Here is a 15,000-nt window from a genome sequence, read left to right as displayed (position 1 = left end):
GCAAGACCCCAGGAAACTCCTGCAAGACCTCTGGAAACTCCTGCAAGACCACTGGAAACTCCTGCAAGACCCCTGGAAACTTCTGAAAGACCCCTTGAAACTCCTGCTAGACCCCTGGAAATTCCTGCAAGACCCTTGGAAACTCCTGCAAAACCCCTGGAAACTCCTGCAAGACCCCTGGAAACTTCTGAAAGACCCCTTGAAACTCCTGCTAGACCCCTGGAAATTCCTGCAAGACCCTTGGAAACTCCTGCTAGACCCCTGGAAACTCCTACTGCACCCCTGGAAACTCCTGCAAGACCCCTGGAAACTCCTGCAAGACCCCTGGAAACTCCTGCAAGACCCCTGGAAACTCCTGCAAGACCCCTGGAAACTCCTGCAAGACCCCTGGAAACTCCTGTAAGACCCCTGGAAACTCCTGCAAGACCCCTGGAAACTCCTGCAGCACCCCTGGAAACTCCTGCAAGACCCCTGGAAACTCCTGCAAGACCCCTGGAAACTCCTGCAAGACCCCTGGAAACTCCTGTAAGACCCCTGGAAACTCCTGTAAGACCCCTGGAAACTTCTGCAAGACCCCTGGAAACTCCTGCAAGACCCCTGGAAACTCCTGCAAGACCCCTGGAAACTCCTGCAAGACCCCTGGAAACTTCTGCAAGACCCCTGGAAACTCCTGCAAGACCCCTGGAAACTCCTGCAAGACCCCTGGAAACTTCTGCAAGACCCCTGGAAACTCCTGCAGCACCCCTGGAAGCTCCTGCAAGACCCCTGGAAACTCCTGCAAGACCCCTGGAAACTCCTGCAGCACCCCTGGAAACTCCTGCAAGACCCCTGGAAACTCCTGCAAGACCCCTGGAAACTCCTGCAAGACCCCTGGAAACTCCTGTAAGACCCCTGGAAACTCCTGCAAGACCCCTGGAAACTCCTGCAGCACCCCTGGAAACTCCTACAAGACCCCCGGAAACTCCTACAAGACCCCTGGAAACTCCTGCTACACCCCTGGAAACTCCTGCAAGACCCCTGGAAACTCCTGCTGCATCCCTGGAAACTCCTGCAAGACCCCTGGAAACTCCTGCTGCACCCCTGGAAACTTCTGCAAGACCCCTGGAAACTCCTGCAAGACCCCTGGAAGCTCCTGCAAGACCCCTGGAAACTCCTGCAAGACCCCTGGAAACTCCTGCAAGACCCCTGGAAACTCCTGCAAGACCCCTGGAAACTCCTGCTACACCCCTGGAAACTCCTGCAAGACCCCTGGAAGCTCCTGCAAGACCCCTGGAAACTCCTGCAAGACCCCTGGAAACTCCTGCAAGACCCCTGGAAACTCCTGCAAGACCCCTGGAAACTCCTGCAAGACCCCTGGAAACTCCTGCAAGACCCCTGGAAACTCCTGCAGCCCCCCTAGAAACTCCTGCAAAACCCCTGGAAGCTCCTGCAAGACCCCTGGAAACTCCTGCAAGACCCCTGGAAACTCCTGCAAGACCCCTGGAAACTCCTGCAAGACCCCTGGAAACTCCTGCAAAACCCCTGGAAACTTCTGCAAGACCCCTGGAAACTCCTGCAAGACCCCTGGAAACTCCTGCAAGACCCCTGGAAACTTCTGCAAGACCCCTGGAAACTCCTGCAGCACCCCTGGAAGCTCCTGCAAGACCCCTGGAAACTCCTGCAAGACCCCTGGAAACTCCTGCAGCACCCCTGGAAACTCCTGCAAGACCCCTGGAAACTCCTGCAAGACCCCTGGAAACTCCTGCAAGACCCCTGGAAGCTCCTGCAAGACCCCTGGAAACTCCTGCAAGACCCCTGGAAACTCCTGTAAGACCCCTGGAAACTCCTGCAAGACCCCTGGAAACTCCTGCAAGACCCCTGGAAACTCCTGTAAGACCCCTGGAAACTCCTGCAAGACCCCTGGAAACTCCTGTAAGACCCCTGGAAACTCCTGCAAGACCCCTGGAAACTCCTGCTAGACCCCTGGAAACTCCTACTGCACCCTAAACCAGCCACTTACTTCGGAATTAAGTTTACTGTAATTCGGAATGGCCATTTTCATTCGGAATTAGGTGTTAAAAGGGAGCATGAGGCTCCTTTTGAGAAATGAGACTCTCTAGCGCCACCCTTCGACACGACGGCCATCTTGGGTACTGCAGCCAACAGCGAAGTCGGCACGGGAGAACGGGGAGAACGCGCATGCAGCGTCATGTGACGTCACATCCGCAGGACAGCGCGGGAAATTCCAGTCACAATTGCAGCACATTTTGCAGCACACAGCCTGTTCACGGCAACGGAGAGATATGCTAGAGGGCTCATTCTTTTTGGTTTGGAACGCTTCATCTGACATTATTACTAGAAAACTTAAAACGTATACGAATGTTTTTCATAAATCCTGCCTCAATCCTGCCTCATGCTCCTTTAAATGGTCATTTTTACTCATTTTAAATCGGATTTAAATTTAATTCTGAATTAAAGAGGAATTAAACTTCCCATGTAAACGCACTCAATGACAGTAAAGACGAGGAAGGTCATGTGACGGGACAGAAAGCTCGGACCCGGTCCACATTTACCTGCTACGGAAAGGTTCCCAGGTGTGCTTCTCTGCAGGTTCTGTGGTGGTTCCTTCAGTCCTCCAGCCAGCAGGAGGCGCTGCTCAACCTGCTACCATGCTGATGCCTTTGTTTTATTTCCCCTCAGAACAAAGATGAGCTCCTCCTCACGTCTCCTTCCTCTCAGCCTCCTCCTCCTCCTCCTCTCCATCGCCGTGGAGACGAGGTCGTTACCTGAAGCAGACACACAGGTGGGAGGAAACCATCATATCTTCTTCACAGCAGAGCGCACCAGTCCGATATGCTGGGACGGAGACATGTGACCACTTCTTGATTTGTGGTTTGGGTGGTCGCAGCCAGGGCCGGCCCAAGCCTCCATGGAGCCCTAAGTAAAATTAGATTTTGGGGCCCTCTATTACTGCCAATAATACTGATTATTGATCATTCACACACCCACTATAAACTTATTTCATGTTCTTCCCTGTCATTACAAATACACTTGTAAAACTAGATGTAAGAACTTTTTTTTTTAGTTAGATTGTAATCCACAGTGATTAAGACCATGGAAGCAGACAACAGATTAACAAACTTGCAGAAAAATCTTTCAATTCATATTTTACAAAGTCAGCAACTGCCCCTACTGGCCACACAGAGAAACAACAGATAAAAGGTCAAAGAGATGCACAGTTGCAGCAGTGTTGTTTCCATCCTCCTATTGTCAGCCTGGCATGTTTTTACCCATCTATGGTTTTTAATCTGAAGCTACAAGAGCGGCCTGGCGTTGATTTACACTTGATATTTAAAGTGATATAGTACTAAATGTGATACTGAGTGTCATCTACAGTGTAGGCCTACTAAAAGAAACAAAAAATCAAATAAATAATTTATAAACCATTTACTGTAAACACATTATCTACTTTATTTTTGGTTTTAAATAAACTGCAACAGCAATGTGCAAGAACAATTTGAAGTGGAACAACAACAATTAAGTTAAGTAAAACTATAATCAAAATCACTACATCTAGATAAACAGTACCTCGTCAATATGTTCTCCATAGAAGAATTCATTAAAATGTACAAAAACAGAAAAATAATATGCCAGCACTCGTCTACTCTAGTCTGTTAACATAATATTGTTTATGTAATAATATTAATTGTTGCGTTTCTGTACAATAACATACCTTTGATAATGTATGAATCATCACTCACACATTAAAAAATTATTATTATTATTATTATTTTTTTAACTCTTGGGGGCCCCCTAGTGGTCACGGGCCCTAAGCAGCAGCCAGAGGTGTCAAAAGTATTCATATTCATTACTCAGGTAGAAGTATAGATACAAGAGTTTAAAAATACTCCTGTAGAAGTTGAAGTATCAACTCAAGTTTTTTACTCAAGTAAAAGTATAAAAGTACTGGTTTCAAAACTACTTAAAGTATAAAAGTAAAAGTAATGTAAGGGGGGAAAAAGCCATTAAGGAACAAAAGCCATTGAAAATGAATGCATCTTAGTATAATGCAAATATATTAAAGAACCATATATGTGTACTATTGAGCATTAACATGTGTTTCAGAGAGCAGGAGATATAATGACTAGTTGCCTATAAGTATTGTAATGGTGCAAAAAGTCAAACTTCAGAGGCACGTTATCATTTATCCTAACCTTTATTGGAATGAACATCCAAGTTTAGTTGCAGGAATCTGAGGGAACGGATGTAAGAACAAAACTGGACAAGAACATCTGAAACAACCACAACCAAATTCACTCACAATGGATGGCGTAATTTAACTGGATAGTTTTTTTTTAAAGGCCGAAAGGAAATAGAGTAACGAGGCTGTTTTTAAAATGTAAGGAGTAAAAAGTACAGATCATTGCGTGAAAATGTAGGTGTAAAGGAGTAAAAGTAAAAAGTCGTCTGAAAAATAATTTCTCCAGTGAAGTATAGATAACCAAAATTTCTACTTAAGTAAGGTAATGAAGTATTTGTACTTTGTTACTTGACACCTCTGGCAGCAGCTTAGTTCACTTATGCCTTGGGCCGGCTCTGGTCGAAAGCAGCGGATCTCAAGAGGTGTGTTCTGTCTCCTCAGATCTTACGCTCGCTGTTCGGCTCTCGCCTCGCCGCTCTCCTCCTGGCTCCGCCCCCCTCTGATGACATCACAGAAGGCTCGGCCAGACCGTCGGCTCCCGCCACCGGCTCCAGGGGTTTGGTCGTGGATCAGGACGGCCGGCGGGAGGCGGCCCCCCAGCTCCTCTGGGACTTCCTGAGGCGCCAGGCCAAGGCCAGGAGGCGGAGCCCCAAGTCCATGGTGGGAGGGGCCGGCTGCTTCGGTACCAAGATGGACCGCATCGGCTCCATCAGCGGCCTGGGCTGTTGAGGGACGCGGCGTTGCCACTGTAGCAACCCAGCGACTCCTGGATGACGTCACCATAGGTGACCCCGAGCTGACCCTGCGTGACCTCTGACCTGCAGGATCCCCTGATCCAGCAGGGGGTTTCATGCTGGACTTAGTAGTGAAGGACCCCCTCAGCTTCGTCGTGAGGAAGACTCTGGTAGTCCTACGAGTGACTGTGACCCCGGGCTGCCACGGCCCCAGACGCACGGCTGCCGCGCCCCCAGACGCACGGCTGCCACGCCCCCAGACGCACGGCTGCCACGCCCTCAGACGCACGGCTGCCGCGCCCCCAGACGCACGACTGCCGCGCCCCCAGACGCACGACTGCCGCGCCCCCAGACGCACGGCTGCCGCGCCCTCAAACGCACGGCTGCCACGCCCCCAGACGCACGGCTGCCACGCCCCCAGACGCACGGCTGCCGCGCCCCCAGACGCACGGCTGCCGCGCCCCCAGACGCACGGCTGCCGCGCCCCCAGACGCACGGCTGCCGCGCCCCCAGACGCACGGCTGCCGCGCCCCCAGACGCACGGCTGCCGCGCCCCCAGACGCACGGCTGCCGCGCCCCCAGACGCACGGCTGCCACGCCCTCAGACGCACGGCTGCCGCGCCCCCAGACGCACGGCTGCCGCGCCCCCAGACGCACAGCTGCCGCGCCCCCAGACGCACGGCTGCCACGCCCCAGACGCACGGCTGCCGCGCCCTCAGACGCACGGCTGCCGCGCCCCCAGACGCACGGCTGCCACGCCCCCAGACGCACGGCTGCCGCGCCCCCAGACGCACGGCTGCCACGCCCTCAGACGCACGGCTGCCACGCCCCCAGACGCACGGCTGCCGCGCCCCCAGACGCATGGCGTGCGGGAGACGATCATGTGACACACATGTAGGCGTGTCTGTTGACGGAATGCAGGCTGCATTAAACCAACTCATCCTTTCTGTCAGTGTCTTCATCATTCTGTCCAAGAGATGAAAAATAAAAATAAAAAACATGCTGTAAGATGCATAAAATTATTAAAAGAAGGTGTTTTTTCAGTCTCTGGGTGACTGCCAATAGTAATTAAATGTTGTTTGAATATTTATTTGGTTCCAACAGTGGGGAACCTTCAGGGCGTAAAAAAAAAAAGAAATAATAATAAATGTAATAATAATGATAATAATAATGAAGTATTCAATAAAAAAATATATATTTTTTTTATTTCTATCTTATTTAATGTTGCCACTCCTGTAAAAGTCGACTAAAACGCCTATCCAAGGCATACCCAAAGTAAATTGAAAGCTGTTCTTGAACCGTTTGAAGTACATGGTCTGGTTTTTGGTTTGAAAGGTAACACTCTGAAGTTTTCCCCCCAACTGTCAGAATCACTGTAACCGCTACTAGCAGTAAGTTGAGTAATCTAAGTTTGAACACACTGAAATAGAAGGTTTTTATTTCAGCCAGAAATTTGTTTTGTAATCAGATGTCTGCAGATGAGTGAATCTGTGACTTATTAGCTGGAAAACACAATGAGACCACAGCATGAAGCCTTATCTAGTGCAATTTCAAATTTGATAACAATACCACCAAAAATGTGTATTTTACACATGTTTTTGTAAGATTATAGCCTGAATTATGGTTCTGCGTCAAGTCGACGCCGTGCCTACGCCGTCACCGTGCCGCTGCCGTGAACCCTTCGGACTTCTCCGTCACTTCATTTCGCAGCGGTGCAGTACCCCCCGTGATTGCTAATTAGCGATCTTTTCCTGAATGGTTTATCTGACTTTTTCCAATCACAGTGAATCAAAGAGATAAGAACAACTATTGTGCAAAAAAACAAAACAAAAAAAAATCACACAAGAAAAGAGCGCTGAAAGTTCACGACTGCTTCAAACCGGAAATGCGTTGCTACCAAGCGAACCAATCACAGCCCTCTCGTCTGCGTGTGGTCTGCGTCGCCTCGACAATTTTTGGGAGGTACGCGTCAGTGACGGCGTCAGTGACGGCGTCAGTGACGACGTGTGGTACGCGTCGACGCGTACCCTACGGCATAGGCACGGCGTCGTTTTGACGCAGAACCATAACTCAGCCTTAAGTCTAAACCTTTCCAAAAATGGCCATTTGGAGATGCCAAAAAGACACTTGGATAAGCATGGGCATAACTCTTGAACCTTTCAACATACAGTCATAATTTTGGCATCTAATGAAAGCTGACACTTAGAGGTATCCTATCATACATCCAGATTCACTATCAATATTGCGGAAATATATATAAATACATATAAAGAGTCAAAACACGGACGCACGTTTGATCCGAGCAGTGATTTCACTACTCTGAATTGAATTTCCCGCTGTGGGTTTTATCCCCACCCCCCCTCAAGCCGCATATCGTTGTTTTCAGCATTTCATTGGCTATACAATGTGCCAGTCATCAGCATGATTGCTCCAATTGGTTAATTTTTTTTCATGACAAAAGCTGGACATGCGCGTCATTTCCATACAAGCGCTCATTCGCTATGAAGTCGGTGGAGGGGACAGGGAAGCTCCTGTATGGTCGGATGAGGTGTCAATCCAAAGAAGAGGGTGCAGACTCCATTTTAAGACCGAGATCTCTTGGCTGAGACGTGCACCGCGCGGTTAGAACAACAACACGTTGATCATCCGGCTTGTTTCCAATGAAGCAGCGGCTTTTTGTGGATATTTACTGGTATAATAATGTATTTTGGACATTTTTGTGGGAATAATTTTGACCAGACGTGTTCTATGAGGCGTCATCGGTGAGTTGCGTCATCTGCGCATATCTTTGTTTGTTTGTCCATATATACCAGCTGCTATGATATATACTGAAATGGTTTATATTGCTGGAATCACAAGAATTTTAGCTTTCTAAGCAAGATTTGTAAGGTTTGTACAAGATTTGTAAGATTTGTAAATAACCTTGTTTTGTAAATTATGGACTGAATATGGACTGGACAGCCCGCGGGCGGGCCGTCAGAGCGGCAATTTAACAGATTTTCTCTTTATTTATTTCAACTTTATTCTTGAAATTGTATTTCAACATCAATCTCGACATTTCAACTTTTTTCTCGACATTTCAATTTTCTTAAGTGCACAATAAAAAAAATCTGCCCCTCTCAAATATTTTTTGTCCTGCCTGGCCCTAATACTCTTCCGTAGCGATCAGTATTGTGACATACTCGTATGTTGTTTTTTTTTTTTTAATTCAAGATCTTTTTATTAAAATTTTCACAAGGTAAAAAAGGAAAAGGTGAAATGCTGAATGTCAACAATTAAGCAGTATGAAAAGATATAAAATAGTAACAAAAACAAACTACAGATCAAACTAATCCCTCCCATGTCACTGCCAGATTACTAATCACAATATGAGGTCATTCTAACATCAAAAGCCTGCACTAGGAATACAAAAGAAATATGAAGTATAGTTCACAGGGTCTGGAATGCTTCTAGAAAAGGTCCCCACACTTTCTGGAACTTATTTGATTGCTGAAGCGAGTATCTAATTTTCTCCAGTTTTAAGCAGGACATGATGTCTTCCAGCCATTGTGCACGAGTAGGAGGGAAGGGATCCTTCCACCTGAACAGAATTGCCCGACGAGCCAAAAGGGAGGCAAAAGACAAAGTGTGCCCCTGTGCAGTGGTTAACTTCCTTCCTCCCTCCATGACCCCAAACAGGGCAGTCAGAGGGTTTGGTTCTAATCTGATTTTAAGAACCAGAGAGAGAGTATGAAATACTTCCATCCAGTACTTGTTTAGACATGGGCAGGACCAGTACATGTGGATGAGAGAGGCTTCTGCTACTTTACATCGTACACAGTATGGACTAATATCTGGGTACATGGAGGATAACTTTGCTTTAGAAATATGAGCCCTGTGTACCACTTTAAACTGAATTAAGCAGTGACGTGCGCACAGGGAGGTTGTATTAACCAGTTTAAGTATGGACTCCCAGGTATCCTCTGATAAGGGAAGCCCTAAGTCCTGCTCCCATGCTGCTTTGAGTTTATCTGTAGGGGCACTCCTAAGATCCAGCAACATGCCATAGAAAGACGAAATGAGCCCCTTTTTGAATGGGTCTGTGGCAAGAACTTTGTCAACTGTGGTCAAGCCTATCGATGCACCAGGGCTGGGTGTCTGGGAAAGAACAAAATGTCTAGCCTGAAGATACCTAAAGAAATGTGATTTTGGAAGGCTGAATTTACTACTTAACTGCTCAAAAGATGCCACGGTGCCGTCTATGAACATATCTCTAAAACGAATCATACCCCTCCTGTGCCATTCCTGGAAGGTGGGGTCCTCAAGGGATGGTTTGAAAAAGTGATTTGATGCAATGGGACTAAGAAGAGAGAAGCTGTGAAAGCCAAAAAACTTCCTAAATTGGGCCCAAATTCTAAGAGAGTGTTTAACCACTGGGTTTTTGATTGATTTAAGTGAAGGAAGTGGAAGTGAGGAGCCGAGTAGGGCAGGAATTGACAGGTCATCAGTTGGATGTAACTCCATCGCCACCCAGTCAGGGCGGTCAGCGCCGTCGCAGTAGAAGGACCAGAATGCAAGGCAGCGCAGGTTAGCAGCCCAATAATAATAACGAAAGTTTGGGAGGGCCAGACCACCTGCAGACTTTATTTTTTGAAGGTGAGTCTTGTTCAAACGTGGCCGTTTACCCCGCCATAGGTATGAAGATATAACTGAGTCAAGGGACTGAAAAAAAGAACCAGGAATAAAGAGTGGTAAGGTCTGGAAAAGGTACAAAAATTTAGGTAAAATGGTCATTTTAACTGAATTGATGCGACCCACAAGAGACATTGACAGGGGTGACCATTGTGTAAGGATTTGTTTGGTCTCATTTAACAATGAGATAAGATTCTCTTGGAGCAGGTCTTTGTGTTTCCTTGTCACAGATATGCCTAAATAGGAGAATTTGTCATTTACGATTTTAAAGGGAAAATTGGAAAGGTCTAAAGCATGCGATTCGAGATTGGTAGGGAAAAGCTCACTTTTGCTGAGATTCAGTTTGTAGCCTGAGAGTTTCCCAAACTGACCGAGAAGCGACAGCGCAGGGGGTAATGAGGCCAGAGGGTGAGAGATGAAAAGCAAGAGGTCATCGGCATAAAGCGAGACCTTATGTTCCCTGCCACCTCTCCAGATACCGGACACATCCTCACAAGATCGGAGCGCTGTGGCAAGCGGCTCGATAGCCATGTCAAAAAGCATGGGACTAAGGGGGCACCCCTGACGGGTTCCACGATGCAGATTAAATGGTTTTGACCGTTGAGAGTTAGTACGAATTGAGGCTGTTGGGTACAAATAGAGAAGTTTAATCCACAGAGCAAAGTTCGGACCAAAACCAAACCTGTCCAGCACAGCAAAGAGATAATCTCATTCGACGCGGTCGAATGCTTTCTCCGCATCCAGAGAGACAATGCATTCAGGGATAGCCTCAGAGGCAGAGTAGATAATATTGAACAGTCGCCTTGTGTTGAAGTAAGACTGCCTACCTTTAATGAAGCCAGTTTGGTCTTCAGATATAATTGTGGGGAGGGCATTCTCCAGCCTATGGGCTAGGACTTTAGCTAAGATTTTAGCATCTGTGTTTAAGAGGGAGATGGGCCCGTAGGAGGCGCATTCAGTAGGATCCTTCCCTTTTTTAGCTATGAGGGTGATGCAGGCCTCCGAAAAAGAAGGAGGGAGGGAACCGTGGCTGAAGGATTCTGAAAGAACTGTAGATAGCAATGGGGAAAGCAGAGTAGAAAATTTCTTTAGAAATTCCACCGGGAAGCCATCAGGGCCAGGACATTTACCCGACTGCAGTGAAGAAATGGCTCGAGTTATCTCCATCAGGGATATCGGTTCTTCTAATGTCTTCCTTAGATCTGGTGAAAGACTGGGAACACTAAGACTATTTAAAAAGTCTGCAATCTCATCTCGATCAGTCTGAGATTCTGAGGTGTATAGCTGGGTATAAAAGTCCCTGAATGCTTAATTTATGAGTAAGTGATCTGTAGTTACATGGCCATTTGGTAATCGAATCTTAGAAATATTTTGTTTAGCCTTAGAGCCTTTAAGTTGGTTGGCTAATAATTTGTCAGATTTGTCTCCATAAACATAAAGCCTGGTTTTACTTTTCAGAAGTGACTGTTCAATTGGGTGAGTGGTAAGCAGGTCAAATTTAGTTTTAAGTTCTAGCCGCTTTTTGTAAAGATCTGGGGATTTAGTCCGAGAATATTCTTCATCGACCTCTTTGATTTGGCGGGCAAGGTCTGATCGCTTCCTATAAGATTTTTGCCTCACCCTAGCAGTGTAGGATATAATCTGTCCCCGGAGATAAGCCTTGAGGGAATCCCAGACAATTAGACTAGACATTCCTGGAGTCATATTCGTGGATAGGAAAAAGGCTATTTCCGTTTCCATTGATTTAACAAAATTTGTGTCCGACAGCAGAGTTGAATTGAATCGCCACTGTCTGTCTCTCTGAGGTAGGTCAGGAAGGGACATGGTTAGGACCACAGGAGCGTGGTCGGAAATGACAATGCTCTGATAAGCACAGGAATGAACCAGGGGAATCAGTTGATTATCAATAAAAAAATAATCAATCCTCGAGTATGTGTGGTGCACTTGTGAGAAAAAGGAGTATTCTCTGTCACATGGATGTAAAGAACGCCACACATCACAAACACCGTAGTGAGAAAGGAACGCCTGAATAAGACGGGCTGACTTACTTGCTGTGCCGGGGTTGGTAGAGGATCGGTCTAGGACTGGGTCGAGCCAGCAATTAAAATCACCACCAAGTATGAGAGAATATGTATTAAGGTTAGGGAGCAGTGAAAACAGTCGTTCAAAAAAGACTGCATCATCTGAATTAGGGACATAAACGTTCACAAGTACGACCAATGTATTGAATAATTTCCCAGAAACGATCACGTAGCGACCAAACTTGTCAGAAATCACATTGTGCTGCTCAAATGAAACATCCTGACTGATCAGAACTGAAACTCCTCGGGCCTTAGCTTGAAAGGAGGAGTGAAATCCCTGCCCTGACCACCTCGGGAACAGGCGGCTATTATCAGAACTGCGAATATGAGTTTCTTGTAGAAAGGCTATTTCTGTTTTAAGGTGTTTTAGATGTGAGAAGATCCTCTTCCTTTTAACAGGGTGATTCAGACCCTTAACATTCCAGCTCACCAGCTTCAAGTATCTACTCATAATATCTAAGAAGAAAAATTAGGAGGTGTGCACAATGACCTAGGCAAAAAAAAAGAAAAAACGGAAAGGAGGTTGAATGTGACCCACATTAAGTAATGAGTTGAAAAGAGTTAATGCAAAGTTTCTGGCAGTGACATATCCCCCCGACCCACCCACCCCAACTAAGACAGCTGCTATAGAAAAATTAAAAAAAAGCAGCAAGCTCTTCAAAACAAACAAAGTGCAATAACGCATCTTCCTGTCCTACACACTAATAGCTTTTGCTCCCGTATCATGGGTGTATACATATTAGCACCTTAAAACGTGTAGATATAAATAAAAAAAAGAAATACCCTCTCAAATCTTGACCTGGAGGTCCCGATATGAGCCCAGAAATATTTGTACAAAAATGTAAAATATAAAACCTCCGACTTAAGCAGCATAAAAGTAAGGTTAACAGCTTACAATTATTACAAAACTTATAGGTAAATCGGAAAAGCTTTCATTTATTCGTTTTTTTTTTTTTTTTTTTCTTTTTCTCTCTCCCTCTTCACCACCCAGACTGAAAAAAACAGTTGTCGCGGGGTACTCACCCTCCCCTCAGGAATAATAAAGTGACTCACGTCAAAAAAAGAGAGAGAAAAAAAAAAAAAAATCAGTGAGCGTCAGTGAGCCACACCGGGCTGCAGGGCGGACCGTGAAAGCTTCCAACAGTCCCGTTACGGCGGGTTTGAAGATTTGCTGCGACTCGTGATGAATTTGCGCGCCTCATCCACGGAGCCGATCCACTTCCTGGCCCCCCCGGACAGCGTGAGCCGGAGCCGGTCGGGGAAGAGCAGAGCCGGCTTCAGACCCAGGTGATAGAGCTCCGACATGACTCCGCTGTATTCCGCTCGTTGGCTGGCAACTTCGGGGCTGTAATCCTCCAAGACCCGGATGGGGTGGCCGCGATATTCCAGCTTTCCTCTCCGGCGCGCTTCCCTCACGAGGAGATCCTTCGTCTGGTACCGGTGAAGGCGCAGGATGACCGGACGAGGTCTCTGTCCCGGGGCCGGCTTGGCGGCGAGGGAGCGGTGCGCTCTGTCTATCTCTGGCGGTGACGGCAGCGTATCGTTCCCGAACACCTCACACAGCAGCTTGGAGAAGAAAGCCGTAGGAGACTCGCTCTCGGTCGACTCCGGTAAACCCAGGATCCGGATGTTCTGCCTTCTGCTTCGGCTCTCCAAATCCACCACCTTAGCCTTCAGCCGAGCATTATCATCCCGTAGAGTCGAGCAGATGCCTTCAAGGTCCGTAACTCGCTGGCTGAGGTCTTCTGTGGCGAGTTCAAGAGACGAAACCCGTTGGCCATGGTCCTCGACCGCGAGCCGCGTTTGGTCGAGTTTGGAGTCGAGCTGACTGAAAGTATTTTTGAACTCGGCGGCCAGGGCAGCTCGGTGTTCCTCCAGCAACGTGGTAATGGCCGCCAGGGTTAAGACAGCACCAGCATCGTCCTTTTTGCCCGACTTGCCGCTCTTCGAAGCCATCTCGGAGGTAAGTGGGCTCGTTCGAGACAAAAAAAAAAGAAAAACAACAGGGAATCCTTTTTAAAGGAAAAAGTTTGAAAGTTTGAGGGCTTGGTGGTTTAAAAAGTTTGGCACTCACGGGAGCACTCACGAAACACGTCTACTCCATCTGCTCACCAACCGGAAGCCGTATGTTGTTTTTTTAATCTAATGTGATGGACAATTCATTCCCCGTCTTTTTCAGAAAATCTAACTGAACTACACAAACCAGATTTTTACGTTTGTTTTAAATAGGTTAAATAACACTTGCTTTTGAAATATTTGTTGATCAATAAAAGAAAGGAATGTTATCTTTTCAAATAATATAACTTCCAGACAGAACAATGGAAATGTTCATGTTTTTCTTCTCTCTAATACGTAAAATAAACTGAACCCAAACCAGGAAGAAAAAAACAAAATAACAGTGGAGTTGTTGAAATGTTAAACCCCTACTTTATGTTCAGTTTTCTTTTTCCACTGCAGCATAACTGAACTGCTTCACTAAAACTTATGACCAATAAGCCATTGTTGGATGGTTACATTTTTCAAAATTAAAGGACCAAAATATTATTTTCTACCTTTTCTTTTTTCCCCATTGTACCTAGCTTGTACCTCACCGTGACCCCTATGTATGCCAAGGTATATTCCCCCAAAAATTGTTAGCACCAGCCGCCACTGGTGTGAAGCAACATTAAACGGGTTGATGTTTTTACCGTTGCCGCGCCGGCGAAAATGAAAATGAAAAAAGAAATAAATAACTAAACCACTTTAAATAATCATGTAGGAAAACGTTTTCTGTTTGAGGATTTACAAGAGGTCCTTCTCTCAACGACCAGATCCAGACCCTCTTCAGTGCACCAGCGACCTTCCATGTTACCCACCTGCCCTGCAGGTCCTCTACGGACCATCGGGGTCCGGATCCAGGTCTGAGGATGCTCTACGGATCCAGGTCTGAGGTTCCTCTACGGATCCAGGTCTGAGGTTCCTCTACGGATCCAGGTCTGAGGTTGCTCTACGGATCCAGGTCTGAGGTTCCTCTACGGATCCAGGTCTGAGGTTCCTCTACGGATCCAGGTCTGAGGTTCCTCTACGGATCCAGGTCTGAGGTTCCTCTACGGATCCAGGTCTGAGGTTGCTCTACGGACCACCTGGGTCCGGATCCCATTGGTTCCTGAAAAGCGGTTTTGAGCCCATTTTTCTTTGTGTGGGTGGCAGCCTTGTCGCCTAGGAAGCTGACGGGGACAGGCCCACCACATGTCAATCAAAGTCAGCTCTGCTTCCAGCTCCTTCAGCCGGACCCCCCAAACATGTGCAGACTGCAGTCAGACGTGTCCAGCGGGATGTACCTAAACATGTCGAC

General features: G+C 46.9%; 1 protein-coding gene across 1 annotated transcript in view; it reads left to right on the top strand.

Moving 5' to 3' along the window:
* nppcl2 (natriuretic peptide C-like 2) overlaps positions 1-5,271 on the top strand; it is a 6,120-nt gene extending 849 nt beyond the window's left edge. The window contains exons 2-3 of the mRNA XM_061710274.1: positions 2,680-2,782; positions 4,622-5,271. Coding sequence (XP_061566258.1) covers positions 2,687-2,782; positions 4,622-4,909 — 384 coding nt within the window. The 5' untranslated portion in view covers positions 2,680-2,686 and the 3' untranslated portion in view covers positions 4,910-5,271. The remainder of the gene's footprint in view (positions 1-2,679; positions 2,783-4,621) is intronic.
* The last annotated feature ends 9,729 nt before the right edge of the window (positions 5,272-15,000 follow it).

Source organism: Cololabis saira, chromosome 20, assembly GCF_033807715.1.
Source record: "Cololabis saira isolate AMF1-May2022 chromosome 20, fColSai1.1, whole genome shotgun sequence".
NCBI lineage: Eukaryota > Metazoa > Chordata > Actinopteri > Beloniformes > Belonidae > Cololabis > Cololabis saira.
The sequence above is the reverse complement of the archived record's forward strand: the minus strand, read 5'-3'. Positions and strand labels throughout refer to the sequence as shown.